The 19,431-nt window shown below is 44.0% G+C and overlaps 1 protein-coding gene across 1 annotated transcript in view; it reads left to right on the top strand.

The window, feature by feature from the left end:
• Positions 1-18,088, top strand: part of LOC307118028 (sushi, von Willebrand factor type A, EGF and pentraxin domain-containing protein 1-like) — a gene marked incomplete at both ends in the record, with an annotated part of 79,807 nt that extends 61,719 nt beyond the window's left edge. The window contains 3 exons of the mRNA XM_079803320.1: positions 9,377-9,565; positions 10,897-11,085; positions 17,976-18,088. Coding sequence (XP_079659446.1) covers positions 9,377-9,565; positions 10,897-11,085; positions 17,976-18,088 — 491 coding nt within the window. The remainder of the gene's footprint in view (positions 1-9,376; positions 9,566-10,896; positions 11,086-17,975) is intronic.
• Between the last annotated feature and the right edge of the window lie 1,343 nt (positions 18,089-19,431).

Below are 19,431 nucleotides of genomic sequence, written 5' to 3'. Positions count from 1 at the left end.
TTATTAATATAAAGAAAGTTAATAGAAATATAATTAAATTGAATTCATATTTCCAAAGTAACAGAAAATGGATGTACGATCGTCATGAGCAACAGAAGCAAGTAATAAATAAAATTCTAACTAACTTCCCTCGAGGTAACCAAAATCAAAATCCAACAAATTACCCTGACTACACTAACAAAAACAGAGCGAATGGAATTACAAAAATAAAGGGCAGGTAAACCCTACAAAAACATCCATACAAAAAGAAAAACAAAAGAAACATAAGCCTATTTTAACAGAATCAAAAGAATATCTAATGGAGGTCTGGCTGCTGGAGGGGAAACAGGAGAAGTGCGACCGGCCCGGAATCCCAACAGCTCGCCGTCTGGAAGTGGAAGGGATGATTTTAAACCCTCCTCAATTATTGTAGTCCAATCATGGATAGAGGTGGAACCATCCCCCCCCCCCCCCCCCCCCCCCCACAAAGAGTCAAGTCAAGTCAACTTTATTTATATAGCGCTTTTAACAATGTAGATTGTTTCAAAGCAGCTTTACAGTGTTAAACAGGAAAATAATGCAGCATAATTTTAATCAGCTGTATAGCCATTCTGGAAACATTTCAAGTATCATACAGTGACAGTGTGGGCGTTAGATCAATAATTCGATCAGTAATTTAGTTTAAATGGTTAATTTAGTTTAAATTTTTCAACTAAACATCGAAATTAATCTAAATAATAATGTCCCCAACTGAGCACGCCAAGCCAGAGGCAACAGTGGCAAGGAAACCAAAACCCCATTAGGTGACCTAATGGAGAAAAATAAACCTTTTTAGAAAAGAGTCAACATCATTCCTATACAGAGTGTGACAACGCATCTGCCAACACATTCTCTTTACCTCTCTTATAACAAATTTCAATATTGAACTCTTGTACAATCAATGCCCACCGCATAATGCGTTGATTAGAATTTAGCATTTTGCAAGAGATGTCAATGGATTGTGATCCATAAAAACTTTCACTGGCAATGAACTGGAACCCACATACACTTCAAAGTGTTGAAGAGACAATAATAGCACTAAAGCTTGTTTTTCAATAGTGCTATAATGCAGTTGATGTTTTAAAAACTTCTTTGAGAAGTAACACATGGGATGATCCTTACCGTGCTCATCTTCTTGCATGAGCGCAGAACCAGCTCCATTAACACTGGCATCCACTTCGATTTTGAAAGGCAACAAAACATTTTGCGCTGTTAACACCGGGGGGTGCTACATAACAAAAATGTAACTGAATAAAAAGCTGTTTGACAAGAAGCAGTCCATACAAAATCTTGTGCTTTACTGAGCAAGTTCGTAAGAGGCAAAACAACATCTGAAACATTTCGGCAGAATCCACGGTAATAACCCACCATGCCTAAAAAACGTCTCAGTTCTCTTTTAGTTTTTGGCATAGGGAATTCTAGAATCGCTTGTACTTCAGCAGAAACTGGGCAAACTTGTCCCTGACCCACCTGCTTTCTCAGGTAAGTTACAGTGGCTTTACCAAACTCGCATTTTGCGAGGTTAACTGTAAGCAAAGCCATTTGCAAACGATCAAAGACAGTGTAAAGGATTCTCAAATGCTCATCCCAGGTGGAGGAATAAATTACGATATCATCCAAGTATGCCTCACAATATTTTCACAATATTATCTGGTGTCTCAATTCGAAACACCAGATAATACTGGATTCATAAGTCACTGAAATGTGGCCGGAGCATTTCGAAGGCCGAAAGTCATAACGGTGTATTGTAGTAAGTTGTCAGGAGTAACAAACGCAGATATTTCGGCAGCCCGTGGCGTTAAGGGTACCTGCCAGTAACCCTTATGCAGATCCAACTTGGTAACGAACACGGCAGAACCGACTTTGACCACACAGTCCTCCATCCGAGGGAGAGGAAACGTGTGAAATTAATCCAATGAAAGACGGAACATCATAGGCAGGTGATGCATAGACCGAAAACTATAAAGGCCATACAAAAAAAACTTTTTCACCTTTATGGAAACAGCAGGGAACAGTCTTTTGATCAAAATGGGCTTTCATTTTCGCCTGGGTAGACAACAATGAGATACGAGCCAGATCCCAAACTTTATGCAAATGCTCACGGAAGGAGCTTTCTTTCAAAAGCGGACCTCGGACGATGTGTCCAAAGACTAAATCTGCTGGACTGAAGCCCAAAGATTCTTGTGTGGTCTCACGTATCGAAAATAACAAGAGTGGTAAACCCTCATCCCATTCTTTCGCAGAATCAGCACAATAAGTACGCAACATGGACTACAAAGTCTGATGAAATCTTTTCAAAGCGCCTTGCCACTCTGGATGATAGGTGTTAACCTAGTTAAATAAAGTTAGATCCTTGGTTGGTCTTTGGGTTTGGCAACCCAAAAGTAGAAAAAAATTTAATCAAAGATCGCAGAACGACCTTAGTACTCAGAGAGTGTAATGGTACAGCCTCTGGGAAACGAGTTGCCGTGCACATCATCGTGAGTAAATATTGGTACCCAGTTTTTGTTTTAGGCAGCAGACCAACACAATCTAGTATGAGATGTTCAAATGGTTCTCCCACAATGGGAATAGGACACAAAGGAGCAGGAGGGATAGTCTGGTTTGGCTTTCCAGCGAGCTGGCACACATGACAGGACCGACAGTATTTCGTTACATCCGATTTTTAACCAGGCCAATAAAAAGTGTTTTAAAGCGCTTGTATGTTTTCGTAATGACCAGGAAAATTATGATCATGAGCCAACTTCAAAACTTGAGAATGCGAGTTAACAGGTACCACAATCTGATCAAATTAATTGCATTCTAATTCACAGACGATTGATGACCACTTGTGCATCAATAATCCATCATCCCAAAAATAAGCACTGGGTCTCTCATCTAAAACATCTTTCTCCACCGCTGACATTCGGCAGCGAAAAATAGAAACATTCTGTTGTTGTTCAGTGATAAATGTTTCTCTGTCAATGAACAATGACAGGTCAACTTCAGCCCTCGAGTGGATAGACAGTAGTTTAGAGTGTTTTAACTCAGGAACATCAGATGACTTACGAGATTCATCAACATTGTCAGTCAGATTCAAAAAGCTATCGGAAAGACCTACTACATCTCCAAACCTACAAGCTTGTGCTCGCGTAACTGCGCACACCGGAAACACAGAGGGAAATTCAGACGCCAAATCTTTCGAACTTTGAAGTTTACAAATGGGATTATCGATCACTTCAGGATGTGACACTACTTTTTCTCCGGCAAGATCATTGCAGAGGATCACATCAATTCCTCTAATATGCAACTGAGGCCGTACAGCAATTTTGACAGGCCAGAAACTAGGTCAGACTTGATGTGTACATAATGAAGTGGTACTTTAAGTATTCCCAGCTTAATGCCTTGAACCAAGACATTTGAATTGCATGACGAATCTTTAGAAAATGGTAACACACTATCAAATATAAATGACTGACCAGCTCCGGTGTCACGGAGAATCCGAATTGATTTTGTTTCTGTTTGATCAACGAAAGACACCATAACATCGAAAATAAACTGGTTTACTGATCATAAACAGTTAATTTCCGATTTCACACGAAGAAAAACCAACACTTTTAGGATTATCCCCTTTTGGAGACTGATTTTTCATTCTCAGTACCGGACAAACGGCAATCAAATGACCAAATTTGTGACAGTAGAAGCATTCGCGAGTTTAGACCTGATTCGGAACTGAACTTTTCGAATATCTCACATTTTTACCCACACTAGTTTGAGAACTTTACCAATGATTAGGTGGAAAAAATATAAAACTCTGGACTGGAACTGGATTCATCACCTTTCAAAACTCCTGCGCTCACTAACTCTTCACACAATGTTTCTCTAATTAACTGCTTTTTCCCAGCTTTTGGAACAGGTATATCATAAAAATCGGCTACCAAAAGCAAGTCAGATTTACAAAATTTCTCTAATGCCTGTCAAGTAGGTGAAAGTCTAAATGCTTCAATACTAAACTCCATTGTGTGACTAATTTTTACCCAATTACACAAACTGCCCATCAGAAATAACAATGCATCTAGCAAAGAGTACTCACCAATAAGATATCTCTTCCCAAAGACGCGAAAAACTCAAACGAAAGAGCAAAAAAATGGCCTAACGAGCAAAACTACAAATAAGAGAGCAAAAAAATCAAATCAATAAACGAACCAGAGCGAACGGAATTTAAAAATAAAGGGCAGGTCAACCCTACAAAAACATCCATACAAAAAAAAAGAAAGAAACATAAGCCTATTTTAACAGAATCGAAAGAGTATCTAACGGAGGTCTGGCGGCTGGAGGGGAGACAGGAGAAGTGCGACCGGCCCGGAATCCCAACAGCTCGCCGTCTGGAAGCGGAAGGGATTGTTTTAAACCCTCCTCAATTATTGTAGTCCAATCATAGAAAGAGGCGGAACCATCCCGCAGCTGGTTGCAAGATTCCTGCTTGACAAAAACAGCAAAGCAAAAAAAAAAAAGAACACACAGAAATAGCAATATAAAGAAAGCAAAGAAAACAAATATATACATAAACGGAATTACATAATTCCGTAACAGGTCGTCCTTATTCAAAATAAGTACCTACTCAAGAGAGTGTGTGATTTCGGATGCAGCCCTGGTTTGAATACTTAATCTGAAACTTCCTCCTAAATTTCAAGTGATGTGAATGCATGCTGCTCACTAAAGGTAGTTCCCTTTCAAAAGCTACACTTGATGCTGCACTTGGCGCATTTGGGAAAATCTTTATCATGACCAGCTGTGAATAGTGTGTAACATGTCAATGAAATTGACCTGGAGGTATTATAGCCTTGGTTGGTAACGTCAAACGCGCACTTGCTATACATGGCTATAAATAGATGAGCCCCAGCTGCATCCCTTCAGGTCTTTTTGTTTTCAGATCACTCTGTGTTGGTGTGCGTCAAAAACTCTCTCTACCTTTCAAACTTCACTTGAGATCTTTGTTAGGAGTTAGTTTTCAACTGGCAGTGTGCAGATGTCTCTCTTTCTCATCTCTGTTACAAACATCAGAGAAAAGAGTTCAAGTTGAAAGAAATCTAATCAGTTGAAAATGAGTCAGCAAGGTAGACGCTGTGTCCCTCCATGTTCTCTTCCAATGCCAAAATTGGATACACATGATTACTGCTTTGTGTGTTTGGGGGAAGAGCATGCAGTCGCTGCATTGGAGTCCGGCGAGCGTGAGCATTGCGATCTCTTTACAGTTAAAATGCTTCATGCTCGTCTTGGCTACTTTGAGTCCGCATCCACGTTGCGGGGCTCCCGAATGGGTTTGGCTGACGAGCAAGAGACAGGTCTGTCCCTTTTGGCTTGCTCTCTCACCAGATCTACACGTTTCCTCGCTCTGGTGCTTCTTTGGCTCGCAAGGGGGACGATGATGAATCTCTTGGGTCTGCGGACTTCGAGCAGCCAGCCTCTGAGCGTTCCTCGCATGATAGTAAATTCGTTGAGGGGGTTGCTTAAGTGGTGACCAGGTTACAGCTTGACTGGCCCCGTGAAAAAAAGATCCCCAAACGCAGTAAACTTGAGGATAGGTTTCTGTCCGGTGGCAGGGGGAGGGACCACAACATCAGTCTCTCCCTTTCTTTGAGGACCTCCATCACAAACTATCAAAGTCATGGAGAAAACGATGTACTTCACGTATTTTTGTACCCTTGACTTCGACATTTTCGACTATAGTGCGTGCGAGATCATGTGGGTATGTGAATATGCCCCAGGTGGAAGAGACGCTCACGAACTATCTCTCTCCTGGGTCTGCATATTCATTAAAGAGACCTACCTCCCCACGAAGCTGTTTAGAACAACTTCTGCTCTTGTGGGGGGGGCAATCAAGGATAGAGTTTTCTTCTTGATGCTCCTATCTCCCCCCTCTGGTCTGTTTGATGATTCAGATAACTCTGTGGTTGCCAGATTTGGACAAGTTAAAAAATATGAGGAAGCGTTTGTTCAGTTTCTTCCTTGCTGCACTCAAGGGGAGGGCCATCGGCCACCCAACTTATCCCTGGTCCTTCAAGAGTTAGGGAGGTGAAAAAGCAGAGTGTAGCGAGTCGCGCTCCCCCTTGTGAAGACTGGCAACCTCCCAGGGCGGACCTCAAGACTATCATCAATAAAAAGAAGTCCTGATGGTCTGGCGCCCAGTCTGGTGCCCCTGCAGGATTGGGTGCATCAAACATTTGCTCGCCCGGTTCTATTACTCTCACAAAACCACTCCATCCCCGCCACCTCTGGTGATTTGGGGGGCAGCGGTTTCCAGTGAAATGTTAGACGTTCTGTGTTTAAATCCTGCTATCATCCAGGACATAGAACATTTAACATCCCCTCAACAGGAAGTCTCAAAATTGTGTCCAAAAAAGTGTCCAATCTTAGATCTACGAGGATTAAACCATACAGTTAAAGGGCTCAAGTTCAAGATGTTAACCGTAAAGACAATCGTGTCACAAATTCAACATTATGCTTGGTTAGGCACGATCGATCTGAAGGACATATGTGTGCAAAAGCTTACCAATTTGGGGTTTTTCCATTCGGCAAGCCTTGTAACCGCACGTATACAAAATGCATGGATGCAGTACTGGCTCCATTATGATTCCGGGGCATTGACATTTTGAATTACATAGACGATTGCTATTACTAGCACAATCGCGAGAGATGGTGCTTCAACATGGAGACAGCGTGTTAGCTCATCTAATTTCTCTAGCGTTGAGACTCAACACCAAGAAAAGTGTTCTTTCTCCGGACCAGAGAACAATTATCTAGGGTTTGTTTTGGATTCGGTCACTGTGTGGGCACAATTGTTTCCCGCTCGAACCGAGACCATTCAGCATACTCTGAGCAAAGGCAGGCTAGGCCAAGATCCCACTATTCGTCAGCACCAAAGAGTGTTAGGTCTCATGGCATCAGTATCCCTTTGGGGCACAAAATACAATTTCAGTAGTGGATCAAAGCCAGAGGATTTTAGGGCCAATCCTCAAAGGAAAATTAAAGTGGCGCGTCGCATGGCTTTGTACACTAACTATGTGGTTCAGACCCCGGTTTCTTACCTTGGGTCCCACTCTAGTGGCGTCTTGTCGTCGCAGATTGTTATCGGCAGACGCCTCCCTGTCAGGCTGGGGTAAGCGTCCGTCCAGCCCAAGGGGAATAGGAGGGTCATCAGCTCGATGGGCACATTAACTGCCCATATCTCTGCTCCCGGGAGTTCTTGCCAGAGTTCGCCAGCAAGGGTCTTGCATCTTACTGATAGCACCACGCTGGCCGAGTGTGGTTCTCTATTCCCTCCTCAACGGCTCTCCTCAACGTCTCGCTGTGGGCGATTCCGGAGAGGAGAGACCTTCTCAAGGAGTGCCATCCCAGGCCCGACCCTGATGGGTACCAACTGAGGGACGCTGGGCTTTCGCCTGCTGCTCGCCTGACCAGTCCAAATGCTAGAGCTTCCTCCACTGGAAAAAGTTATGCCAATAAATGGGGTTCTTTGAAGGTGGTTTACGACACAAATTGTAGATCCAGTTAATTGCCGGATTGCTTCAGTTCTGGACTTTCTGCAGGAAAAGTTGTCAACAGGCACATGCCCCGCCAATTTCAAAGTTTATGTGGCCACACTTTTGGCTTGCCATGCCTTGGTGGACGGGGTGCCGCTGGGTGATTGAGACCGCCTTTAGAACCAAGTTCCCTTCATGGGACTTAGCTATAGTCCTCAAGCACGGTGGCGTGGGTTTTCTCATTCCCAAATGCGCCATGTGCAGCATCGAGTGTAGCTTTTGAAAGGGAACGGATCGGGTTACTTGACTCTGACTGCTGATGATGTCCCAGGACTGCTCTTCAAACAAAAAAGACCAGAAGGGATGCATCTGGGGCTTATCTATTTATAGCTTCGTGTAGCAGGTGCGCGGGTGACGTCACCAGCCAAGGCTATAGTACCTCCGGGTCAATTTCATTGACGTGTTAAACACATTATTCACTGCTGGTCACAATAAAGACGTTCCCAATTGCGCCAAGTGCAGCATCAAGTGTAGCTTAATCATAGAACAGGGTTACAGTCAAGTAACCCGAACGTTCCCTTTCAAGGGAACTCACGCTGCATTGAAAAGCTGTGAGAACGCCTCTGCGTGATTGCGTCGTGAAGCACGTGTGAAATTAATCCAATGAAAGATGGAACATCATAGGCAGGTGATGCATAGACCGAAAACTATAAAGCACCCATCAAAACAAACCGCGCTAGCTTCTATGCCTTCATTAAGTGCTCTGTGTGAATCTTGTCCTCCTTTGTTCTTGTAAAAGAAAAAAAAACATAAAAGAAAAATGAATATGGCGAGTGAACAGCAATTGACTAGATGTGTTCATCCCTGCCCTCTTTTTATTACGGGTGGGGATACACATTCTATATGTGTTGCCTGTTTGGGAGCGCAGCACACTCAGGCAGTCCTCAAGGGGGCTGGTTGTGAGCACTGTGAGCGTTTGCCTTTGATAACGCTGCGCTCCCGCCGGGCTCTCTTGGAGTTATTTTGTTAAATGATCCTTTAATTGCCCTAATGAAATACCATTAACTGGAAGATCATGGTAGACACAGGTAAAACCATGGTCATCATTACCCTGGGTAAATGGTTTCTAAAATGAATAAATAATTATAAACTGTAGTATAATAAACACACTTTTTTTTAATTGATTTGCATTCCGCAATTACTAAAAAAGCCTAATGTAGGCCTAATGTAATAAAAGCAACATTTGTAATAAATATATTTCGGCCAAAACACCATATTCCTTCACTGTTAGTATCTGCTAGGTACATTTCTATAAAGGGGGTGGTGCTGGATTGACAAGCTTGTAGTTGTGTGTAATTTTCCAATTTACCTCATCATGTATTTAGCCAACATGGTCGCGGCTGTTTTCAGCTAGATTCATCAAATAACCTGTTGTGTTCCCATTTCACACGACCATATAAAACAAAATTTTGAGTCAAATCTGAATGGATCAAGTGACTTGTTCTGTTTATCACTTCACAGAGCGCTGCGCTGTGCAGATACAAGCCTTTTGCAGTTTCCCATACACTCCAATAAAAAAAAAAATCTGCCGCCTAAGGGGGAGGTCTCTCTCGCTTTGGCCTGTCAGTTCAGAAGACAAACCAATGGGCCGCTGTCCCTGCATGGTGGGCCAGTCCGTGGCAAAAAAAAATTAAAATGATAGTAATACAAATAACCTTGTATCCACCCCAAAGTGCGCTGTCCCACCGGGAAAATGCCCAGTATGCCGGATTACGAGCCCAGCCCTGCATTGGGGCGGATACAAGGTTATCATGTTCAGTTTTTGGCTTTATGAATTGTTTTTTCTCCTGGTTTAGGGCCAAAGATCTTCTGTTCAGCACCTGCTGTGGCAAACCGATTGGTAACACGTGGAGAGAGGACACAGTATAACCCCCACGACACAGTAACCATCACCTGCATTGAGGGATTTGATCTGATTGGCTCATCAGTGGTCACATGTGGAACAAATGGCCAGTGGCTGAACTTGCCTGAGTGTTGCCATAAAGGTAATTTAGGCTGTTTTCACAATGCATCTGAAATCGCATACTACCCCAAGGCTGAAAACAGTCTGTGACAAAATAATTCACAGTACTCATAAAAGAGTTGGCAAAAATTACTCTGATGACCTACTACTTCGGGCGAGATTGGACACTTTACTATCCCATGATGCCACAGGAGAAAATTTGTTAATGGCGGTGAAACGACGTAACTGACGCTGGTAGGTCAGGTGATTATGACAACACGGCGGATATGTTAGTATGTTCAAATTACATATATGTAACGGAGGCCAGCTAGTAGTTGCTGTGTGAGTAAACCTCACTCCTCTGATCTCAAGAGACGCTCTAGCGACTGATACTAGAGGTTTCAGCCTTTAGCCTCCTTATTAGATCGTCCAACTCGCATGCTGGCGGATCCAGGTTCAAGTCCCGCTTTGGGCGGGCGGTCAAACAGGAGGGGTTATATGTAGAACATAGTTTTTAAGCAGCCGTCCCTATTCAAAATAAGTACTTACTCAAGAGTGTGTTTGATTTCAAATGCAGCCCTAGTTGAAATACTCAATATGAAACTGAGTTCAACTTCCTCCTAAATTTCAAGTGATATGAAGAATGCATGCTGCTCACTAAAGGTAGTTTCTTGCTCTAAATTTAACATCAGAAAGACATTGGACTCCAACATTGGACTCTTGGTGAAATCAGGTTGACGTCAAAACCCAACATTGGCTTGATATCAACCGCCAGCATTGGATAGACATTGAATTCCTGTCACTTTATAATTTAACGCTGTGTGGATGTTAACATCATGACATTTAGCAGATGTTGGGTTTTTGTTACCATTGCTAAAATGTTGACATTTGACGTTAATATGATGCCATGAGATGTTATCATTATGACGACCATCAAATGTTGAGTTTTAATAACTGTACCTAAAATGTTGGCCTTTGGCATTAAAATGAAATTGCCATGATACATTTAGTAGACATTGCATTTAACGTTGACTTAAACCCAGTAAAATTTAAAGGTCAGCTGCTGTCAGTATTCAATGTCAAATTGATGATGGCATTAGACATCGTCCTGTCATTCAATTTTGGTCACCCTTCATCAAAACCTATATTCATGTGCCTGTGGCCCGCTGGTTAGGAATTGAACTTCTAAGTGTAATTCTTTTTAATTGATTAATTATATTACTTTTTATGAGTTGCGATTTTTACCAGTAGATGATAAGATGGGTGAAAAGGAGAACTTGCATGAAAACTTGTTTTAATGGTGTCATATAATTAGGGGTCAAGCACTGAAGGTCAAGTTTTTGGCTTTAGGAATTGTTTTTTCTCCTGTTTTAGTGCCAGAGATAACCTGTTCAGCACCTGCTGTAGCAAACCGATTGGTAAGACGTGGAGAGAGGAAGCGGTACAAACCCAATGACACAATAACCATCACCTGCATTAAGGGATTTAATCTGAATGGCTCATCAGTGGTCACATGTGGACCAAATGGCCAGTGGCGGAACTTGCCTGAGTGTCACCCTGCAGGTAATTTAGGCTGTTTTCACAATGCATCTGAAATCGCATTCTTCCCTAAAGCTAAAAACAGTCTGTGACAAAAGAATTCACAGTACTCATAAAAGAGTTGGTAAAATGTACTCTGATGACCTACTACTTCCGCCGAGATTGGACACTTTACTATCCCATGATGCCTCGGGAGAGAATTTGTTAATGGAGGTGAAAGGATGTAATTGACGCTGGTAGATCAGGTGATTATGACAACATGGCGGATATGTTAGTATGTTCGGATTACATATATGTAACGGAGGCCAGCTAGTAGTTGCTGTGCGAGTAAACCTCACTCCTCTGATCTCAAGAGACGCTCTAGCGACTGATACTAGAGGTTGCAGCCTTTAGCCCCCTTGTTAGATCGTCCAACTCGCATGCTGGCGGATCTGGGTTCAAGTCCCGCTTTGGGCAGGCAGTCAAACAGGGGGGGTTACATGTAGAGCATAGTTTTTAAGCGGCCATCCCTATTCATAATAAGTACCTACTCAAGAGTGTGTTTGATTTCAAATGCAGCCCTGGTTGAAATACTCAATATGAAACTGAGTTCAACTTCCTCCTAAATTTCAAGTGATATGAAGAATGCATGCTGCTCACTAAAGGTAGTTTCTTGCTCTAAATTTAACATCAGAAAGACATTGGACTCCAACATTTGACTCTTGGTGAAATCAGGTTGACGTCAAAACCCAACATTGGCTTGATATCAAACCGCCAACATTGGATAGACATTGAATTCCTGTTTAGTTTAGTTTAGTTTAGTTTATTAGTTTATAATGACGTGGACAGTCCCTTTTTTATAAAAAGAGCAGCTTTAGCCTCTACGGCTAATTTCCAGCTGTAGTCCCCGGCCAGTTGTTAATAGGCATACATCAAGTAAAATAAATTACAATTATATTTACAACAGGGCTAAGCAAGAGGGTGTAAGACGTACAAATGTGTGACACACACACACTTGAGGCAAGCACAAACAAACAAGCACCAATTGCAAAGACAAACAAACAATGCAAGCACAAACAAACAAGCACCAATTGCAAAGACATAAAAGCAGTTCATGCATTAAAACAGTTCAAATTTGCGTACAAAATAATCATGCAAAAGCCACATTGAGACACAAGACCTAACATTGAGGCAGGCAACAAAAGGCTAATGGCAGCAACATGACCATGTCACATCACAAACACATCCCATCTGTCAGATTAATGTGTGCAGTTATAATTGTCGGACAGCCAGTTTTTAAGGTGTGTAGTAAAGGAGGAATACGTATGTATGTCTTTTATTTTAATGGGCAATGAGTTCCAGTTTCGTATTGCTGTGACAGAAAATGATAATTGACCAAATGTGCTTTTCCTGAATGGGATAAGAAGGTCCCCTCGTGTAGTGCTTCTGGTACTCTGACTGCTATTATTACGTTGGATTATGAGTGAATTTAAGGGAGCAGGAGCAGTATTATGCAAGATTTTATAGACCAGACAGATGTTTTTATATTTGATTACATCTTCCCAGCTTAGCAGTTTGTGGTTATTAAGAATAATACAATGATGTGAACTGTTAGGCTTCTGGTCCAAGACTTTAAGAGTTTTTTTTATAAAGAATTGCTAATGGTTTTAGTGATAATTTGTTAATTTGTCCCCAGCTTGTCAGACAATATGTTAGATGTGACATAATCATGGCATCCATAAATAATTTGGCAGCATTAAAAGGAAGTGCATTTCTAATATATCTAAAATTAGCTAAGATAAATTTGGACCCTATTGCACACTTTCTTAATATGTGCTTTAAAAGAAAGATTAGAGTCAATAATTACGCCCAAATACTTAAATTGTGGCACGATACTAATGTTTTGACCCGAAATTGTTATATTTGACACAAGGTTACATTGCCTCTTTGTGAAAAACATTCCCACAGTTTTATCTACATTTAATTGGAGACACGAACGATGTAGCCAATTGGTGATCTGATCCATAGCTATGGTCAGTTTGGCAGCAGCCAGATGTTTTGTTTTGGCATGCACATAAATGACAGTGTCATCCGCATACATTAGTGTATTAATATCAGGGCAAACTGATGGCAGATCATTAATATATAGACTAAACAAAAGCGGGCCAAGTATAGATCCTTGTGGTACGCCTGTGAATAAATTAAGAACTGATGAACGATGGTTATTCACAGAAACATATTGAGTTCTACCAGTTAAATATGACTTGATCCATTTAATTGCAGAAGGAGAGAAATTAAAAGTAGAGAGTTTAGCAAGAAGGACCTGATGGTTGACTGTGTCAAAAGCTTTACGAAGGTCTAAGAACACAGCGCCAACGACACCTCCCTTGTCAACCATTGCTCGTACAGTCTCTAAAAAGAAACAGTTAGCTGTTTCTGCAGAGTGATGGGCCCTGAAACCAAACTGCATCGGGTGAAGAGTAAATGGACTAGTATTAAGGAAAGAGACAAGCTGCTCTGATACAAATTTTTCAACAACCTTGGAGACCACAGGTAGAATACTAATTGGACGGTAGTTAGATATGTTCAGAGGGTCATTTGACTTAAATATGGGAGTTACAATTGCAGTCTTCCAAATAGTTGGAAATATCCCCACTAATACTGACTGGTTAATAATTTGTGTGATAGGGTAGGCTAGATGTTCATTCAGGGATTTAAGCATTTTAGAATCCATTCCATAAATATCTTTTGCTGTTGAGTTTTTAAGAGAATTAATAATTGCCTGAGTTTTAATTTCAGAAATCGGTTGAATACAAAAAGAAGGCTTAGTTTCATCTATTTTAGCAATATCTACAGTTGTTAGAGGAAAATTCTGCGCGATTTCATCCACAGAATTGATAAAATATTCATTAAAAGCAACAGCTATTTGTGCTGGATCTTGTATTAATTTACCTTTCAGGTTCAACTCTAGCTGGTTTCTAAGTCTGTGGCTAATTCCCATCAAATTCTTAATCTGTTCCCAGATCAACTTTGTGTTACCCTTTCCCTCATTAATAATTGTTATAAAAAAATTGGCTTTTGCTTTTCTAATCACTTTGATTACTTGATTACGTAATGAAGTGAACCTAATCCTATCACTATTTAACTTGGTTTTTAATTATTTTTTTAAAGCAGAGTGTCAGAATAAGTCTCGGAGCCAGATGCAAGTTCACAATGTTTATTTTAGAGGAGTAAAGAGAGGGTCAGATGAAGCACAACAGTCACAGTCCACGGCACAGAGACCACCCGCGGCGTCCCACGAAGTAATCCACTCTGGTCGGTGACCGGGAAGAAATCCTCACACGGCAAGAGACTGACGATAACCCCAGAACACTGGACAGAAGGCAAAACAACGTCCGACAGAAAAAAGGCAGCTCACAGGAACCTGGATGATACTGGATCTCGCCTGAAAACAAAGCGCACCAGTAATACCAGAAAAAAGAGCACAGTTCACTCGAGGTCAAGTTCACGATATCCACAGGCGGGTAAACTCTGGGCTAAGACGAGCCTCCAGATGCCTGCGACCGAACCTGAAGAAACAGCAAGAACTACCGCCTGGACTAGGACAGCAAGACTGAGACCAACCAAGACAATGAGCATGCGACGGGAGACAGGACAGAGTGCTATAAAAAGAGAACAGCTGATGAGACACAACAGGTGAACAATTACTGAAACGAGCGGGAGGAGCCAGTGAACCCGTGAGGAACCTCCACCAACAGGTAAGACATACATACACGATCACCCAGGAGTCCTGACAGTATCCCCCCCCCCCATGACCGGCACCGGACGGGCATGGAGGAGACTCACCCTGTCGCCGACGGAGATCCTAGATCAGACCAGGGTCCAGTATATCCCGAGCCGGAACCCAGGACCTCTCCTCCGGACCGTAACCCTCCCAGTCCACTAAATACTGAAAACCTCTGCCCCTGCGACGAGAATCTAGTAATCTCCTAACAGTATAGGCAGGAGCACCATCCACTAGACGAGGGGCGGGGGGTTTAGGGGCAGAGACAGGGGGATTGTTCTGGGCAAAAATCACAGGTTTAACCCTGGATACATGAAAAACTGGGTGAACCCGACCAAGAATAGGAGGTAACTTAAGCTTGACTGCTACCGGATTAATGACCTTAGATATACTGTATGGCCCAATGAAACGAGGAGCCAGCTTACGAGAAGGCTCACGGAGAGGCAGATCCTTGGTGGAAAGCCATACCTTTTGTCCACACACATAACGGGGTGGAGGTTGCCGGTGACGGTCAGCCGCAGCTTTGGTTCGTCTGGAGTTTTGTAACAAGAGTGATTTAGCTTTCTTCCAAGTGCGTCTGCACCTGCGCACGAAAGCTAAAGCAGACGGAACCGCTGCGTCGGGCTCCTGTGATGGGAAAAGAGGAGGTTGATATCCGACAGATAATTCGAACGGAGACAAATTAGTGGATGCGACGGGAAGAGAATTATGAGAATACTCGACCCAAGGAAGCTGTTGGCACCAAGAATTCGGATATTTAGACGACAGACAGCGAAGCGTTTGACCGAGATCCTGATTAGCCCGTTCGCATTGCCCATTGGTCTGCGGATGATAACCAGAAGACAGGCTGGCTGTAGCGCCGATCTGTCTACAAAACTCCTGCCAAAAACGAGAGATGATCTGAGGACCCATATCAGAAACTACATCAGTCGGAATACCGTGTAACCGAAAGACGTGATTAATCAAAACCTGAGCCATCTCCTTGGCAGAAGGAAGTTTAGGCAGGGGAATAAAATGAACCGCTTTGGAAAAACGATCCACCACAGTCAATACGACAGTGTTACCATTCGACGCCGGTAAGCCGGTGACAAAATCAAGGGCTATATGAGACCAGGGGCGGGAGGGGACGGGCAAAGATTTAAGCAGACCAGCGGGAGGTTGATTAGATGCTTTATTACAAGCACAGACTGAACAGGCTAATACGAACTGTCTGACGTCCGAAGTCATAGAAGACCACCAAAAACGTTGACGGATGGCAGCCAACGTTCTCCGAATTCCTGGATGGCCGACAAACTTGGATTCGTGACCCCACCGGATGACATCGGAACGTAGGCGCTCAGGAACCCATAGACGACCCGCCGGACACCCCTCCAGAACTTCCCCCTCTCGGCCGGCCTCTCTCACCCGCTGCTCGATTCCCCACACGAGGGCACCGACCACCCTCCCCTCCGGGAGAATGGTCTCGGTCCGCTCCGAGCCGAGCCGGAACCCTCGAACAGACGGGAGAGAGCGTCAGGTTTAGTGTTTTTTGACCCCGGCCGGTACAAGAGAGTGAAGTTAAACCGCTCGAAGAAAAGTGCCCAGCGAGCCTGTCTAGATGTTAATCTTCTGGCTGAACGGATATATTCCAAATTCTTATGATCCGTCCAGACCAGAAAGGGTTCAGAGGTTCCCTCCAACCAGTGACGCCACTCAAGTCTAGCAAGTCTAACCGCCAGCAGCTCCCGATTACCTACGTTGTAATTTCGCTCCGCTGGGTTTAACCGATGAGAGAAAAAAGCGCACGGATGCACTTTCCCGTCAACAGAGGATCGCTGAGATAAAACGGCACCTACCCCGACATCAGATGCATCCACCTCCACTATAAATTGTTTCGCCGCATCGGGAATAGAAAGAACAGGTGCAGAGATGAAATTGGACTTTAACTCATCAAAGGCCTCCTGAGCTTCAGTATTCCAACGGAAACACACTTTAGAGGAAGTAAGAGCGGTAAGAGGTTTAGCGATCTGACCAAAGTTTCTGATGAAACGCCGATAAAAGTTGGCGAAACCCAGAAATCGCTGAAGCTCTTTACGAGTGTCGGGCACTGGCCATTCGGCGACCGCTTTAACTTTAGCGGGATCGGGACGAATCTCTCCCTCGGCTATTACGAAACCCAGAAACGAAACCGACTCCTGGTGGAACTCACACTTCTCCGCCTTAACAAAGAGCTGATTCTCTAACAACCGTTGTAAAACCTGGCGAACATGCTGGGTGTGTATCTGCATAGAGGGAGAAAAGATGAGAATGTCATCGAGATACACAAAGACAAATTTGTTAATCATGTCACCCAGCACTACATTGACCATGGTTTGGAAGACAGCCGGTGCGTTACAAAGACCGAACGGAAGAACGCAGTATTCCCAGTGCCCTGATGGTGTATTAAAGGCTGTCTTCCACTCATCGCCCTCTTTGATACGTACCAAGTGATAAGTGTTGCGCAGATCTAACTTGGTAAACACGTGCGCTCCCTGTAATAACTCGAACGCTGATGACATTAAAGGCAAGGGGTACTTATTCTTAACAGTAATGTCATTCAGCCCTCTGTAATCAATGCACGGACGAAGAGACCCTTCTTTTTTCTTGACAAAGAAAAATCCAGCGCCAGCTGGAGACGAGGAGCGGTGAATGAGACCGGCATTAAGAGATTCGTTAATGTACTTATCCATAGCCTCTCTCTCTGGTTTAGATAGGGAAAATATGCGACCCTTAGGCGGAGAAGTGTCAGAGAGAAGTTTGATTTCACAATCATACGACCGGTGAGGAGGTAGGGAAGTGGCCCGAGCTCTACTGAACACCCGACACAGATCAGAGTACTCCGCCGGAACTCCCGAGAGATCAACATCCGGAACCTGAAAAGTAGAACACACAACAGGAGAAGGAGCAGGACCGAGACAAGAAACATGACACAAAGACTTCCAAGATAACACAACACCGTTCTGCCAATCAACGTGAGGATTATGTTTGGTCAACCAATCATGCCCTAAAATGACGGGTGATTGAGAATGTTCTATTAAAAAGAATTCAATCTCCTCACGATGATTGCCAGAAACAAACAGACTCACAGGGGGAGTGCGATGGGTGATAACAGCCATATGCTGTCCCTTTAAAGTCCAAGTGGAGAGAGAAGAAGACAGAGGAATAAAAGGAATATTCCACGATTCGGCCACACCGACATCCAGAAAACTCGCCTCCGCACCAGAATCCAGCAACGCCTGTGAATGATAAGACTGTTTATAGTTTATGATTACTGGAAGTGTGGTACAGCTTGCGGGAGACTTTAATGATGACACGCCCACCGAAACTCCCGAAGTCATCGGCGGGCAGACTCTTTTACCGGACACACAGCAGCGATATGCCCCGCCTTACCGCAATACAAGCACAAACCACCGGACAGACGATGATGTCTTTCAGTGGCGGTCAAACGGAGCTTGCCCAGTTGCATGGGTTCCTCCATTTGGAGAGAAGATGCGGTGAATTCCACCGGTTCAGAGACGGCGAGATGACGAAACGACCGGCGGATGTCACGTTGACGGTGGCGTGTCTCGATCCTCAACGCCAGGTCGATCGCCGTCTCTAGAGATGTCGGCGGATCCCGTGCAGCGATCTCATCCTGGATAGCAGGGTTGAGACCCTCGAGGAACTGAGCCCGTAATGCAGCGTCATTCCAGCCGCAGGTGATGGCTAGCGTCTTGAACGCGATGGCATAATCCGTAACGGAAGAGGTCCGTTGCAAAAGTCTCACTAACTCGGCTGCTGCCATGTCCCCACGAAGCGACCGATCAAATAAACTCAACATCTCCGTTTCAAGAGCCTCAAACGAAGCCGTGCACGGAGCCCTGGCTCCCCATACAGCCATTGCCCACTGCCTTGCCCTTCCGGTGAGAAGTGTCAGTACATACGCCACCTTAGATGATGAAGCGGCGAACCGCCGTGGCTGAAGGGCAAAGACAAGGGAACACTGCTGCAAGAAGGCCCGGCAAGACTTAGGATCGCCGCGTGTGGCTCGCGGTCTGCAGGTGCACTTTCAACCGGTGCAGAAGGAAAACGCTCACCGACCTGGGAAACCATCTGGTCTACCCGGGTACTGAGCTCAGTAAATTGTTCGGACAGGACACGAAAATCTCTGGAAGCTTCATTCAACAGAGATGCATGCTGTTCAATGACCACTCCCTGCTGATGAAGTGCGGTGTACATCGGATCCGAACTCTCCGAACTCGCTGACTCCATCGATGGCGTGCTCATTCTGTCAGAATAAGTCTCGGAGCCAGATGCAAGTTCACAATGTTTATTTTAGAGGAGTAAAGAGAGGGTCAGATGAAGCACAACAGTCACAGTCCACGGCACAGAGACCACCCGCGGCGTCCCACGAAGTAATCCACTCTGGTCAGTGACCGGGAAGAAATCCTCACACGGCAAGAGACTGACGATAACCTCAGAACACTGGACAGAAGGCAAAACAACGTCCGACAGAAAAAAGGCAGCTCACAGGAACCTGGATGATACTGGATCTCGCCTGAAAACAAAGCGCACCAGTAATACCAGAAAACAGAGCACAGTTCACTCGA

This window comes from Gobio gobio (assembly GCF_949357685.1).
Source record: "Gobio gobio genome assembly, chromosome: 21".
Lineage (NCBI taxonomy): Eukaryota > Metazoa > Chordata > Actinopteri > Cypriniformes > Gobionidae > Gobio > Gobio gobio.
Note: the sequence above shows the minus strand (reverse complement) of the source record. Positions and strands in the feature narration are given on the sequence as shown.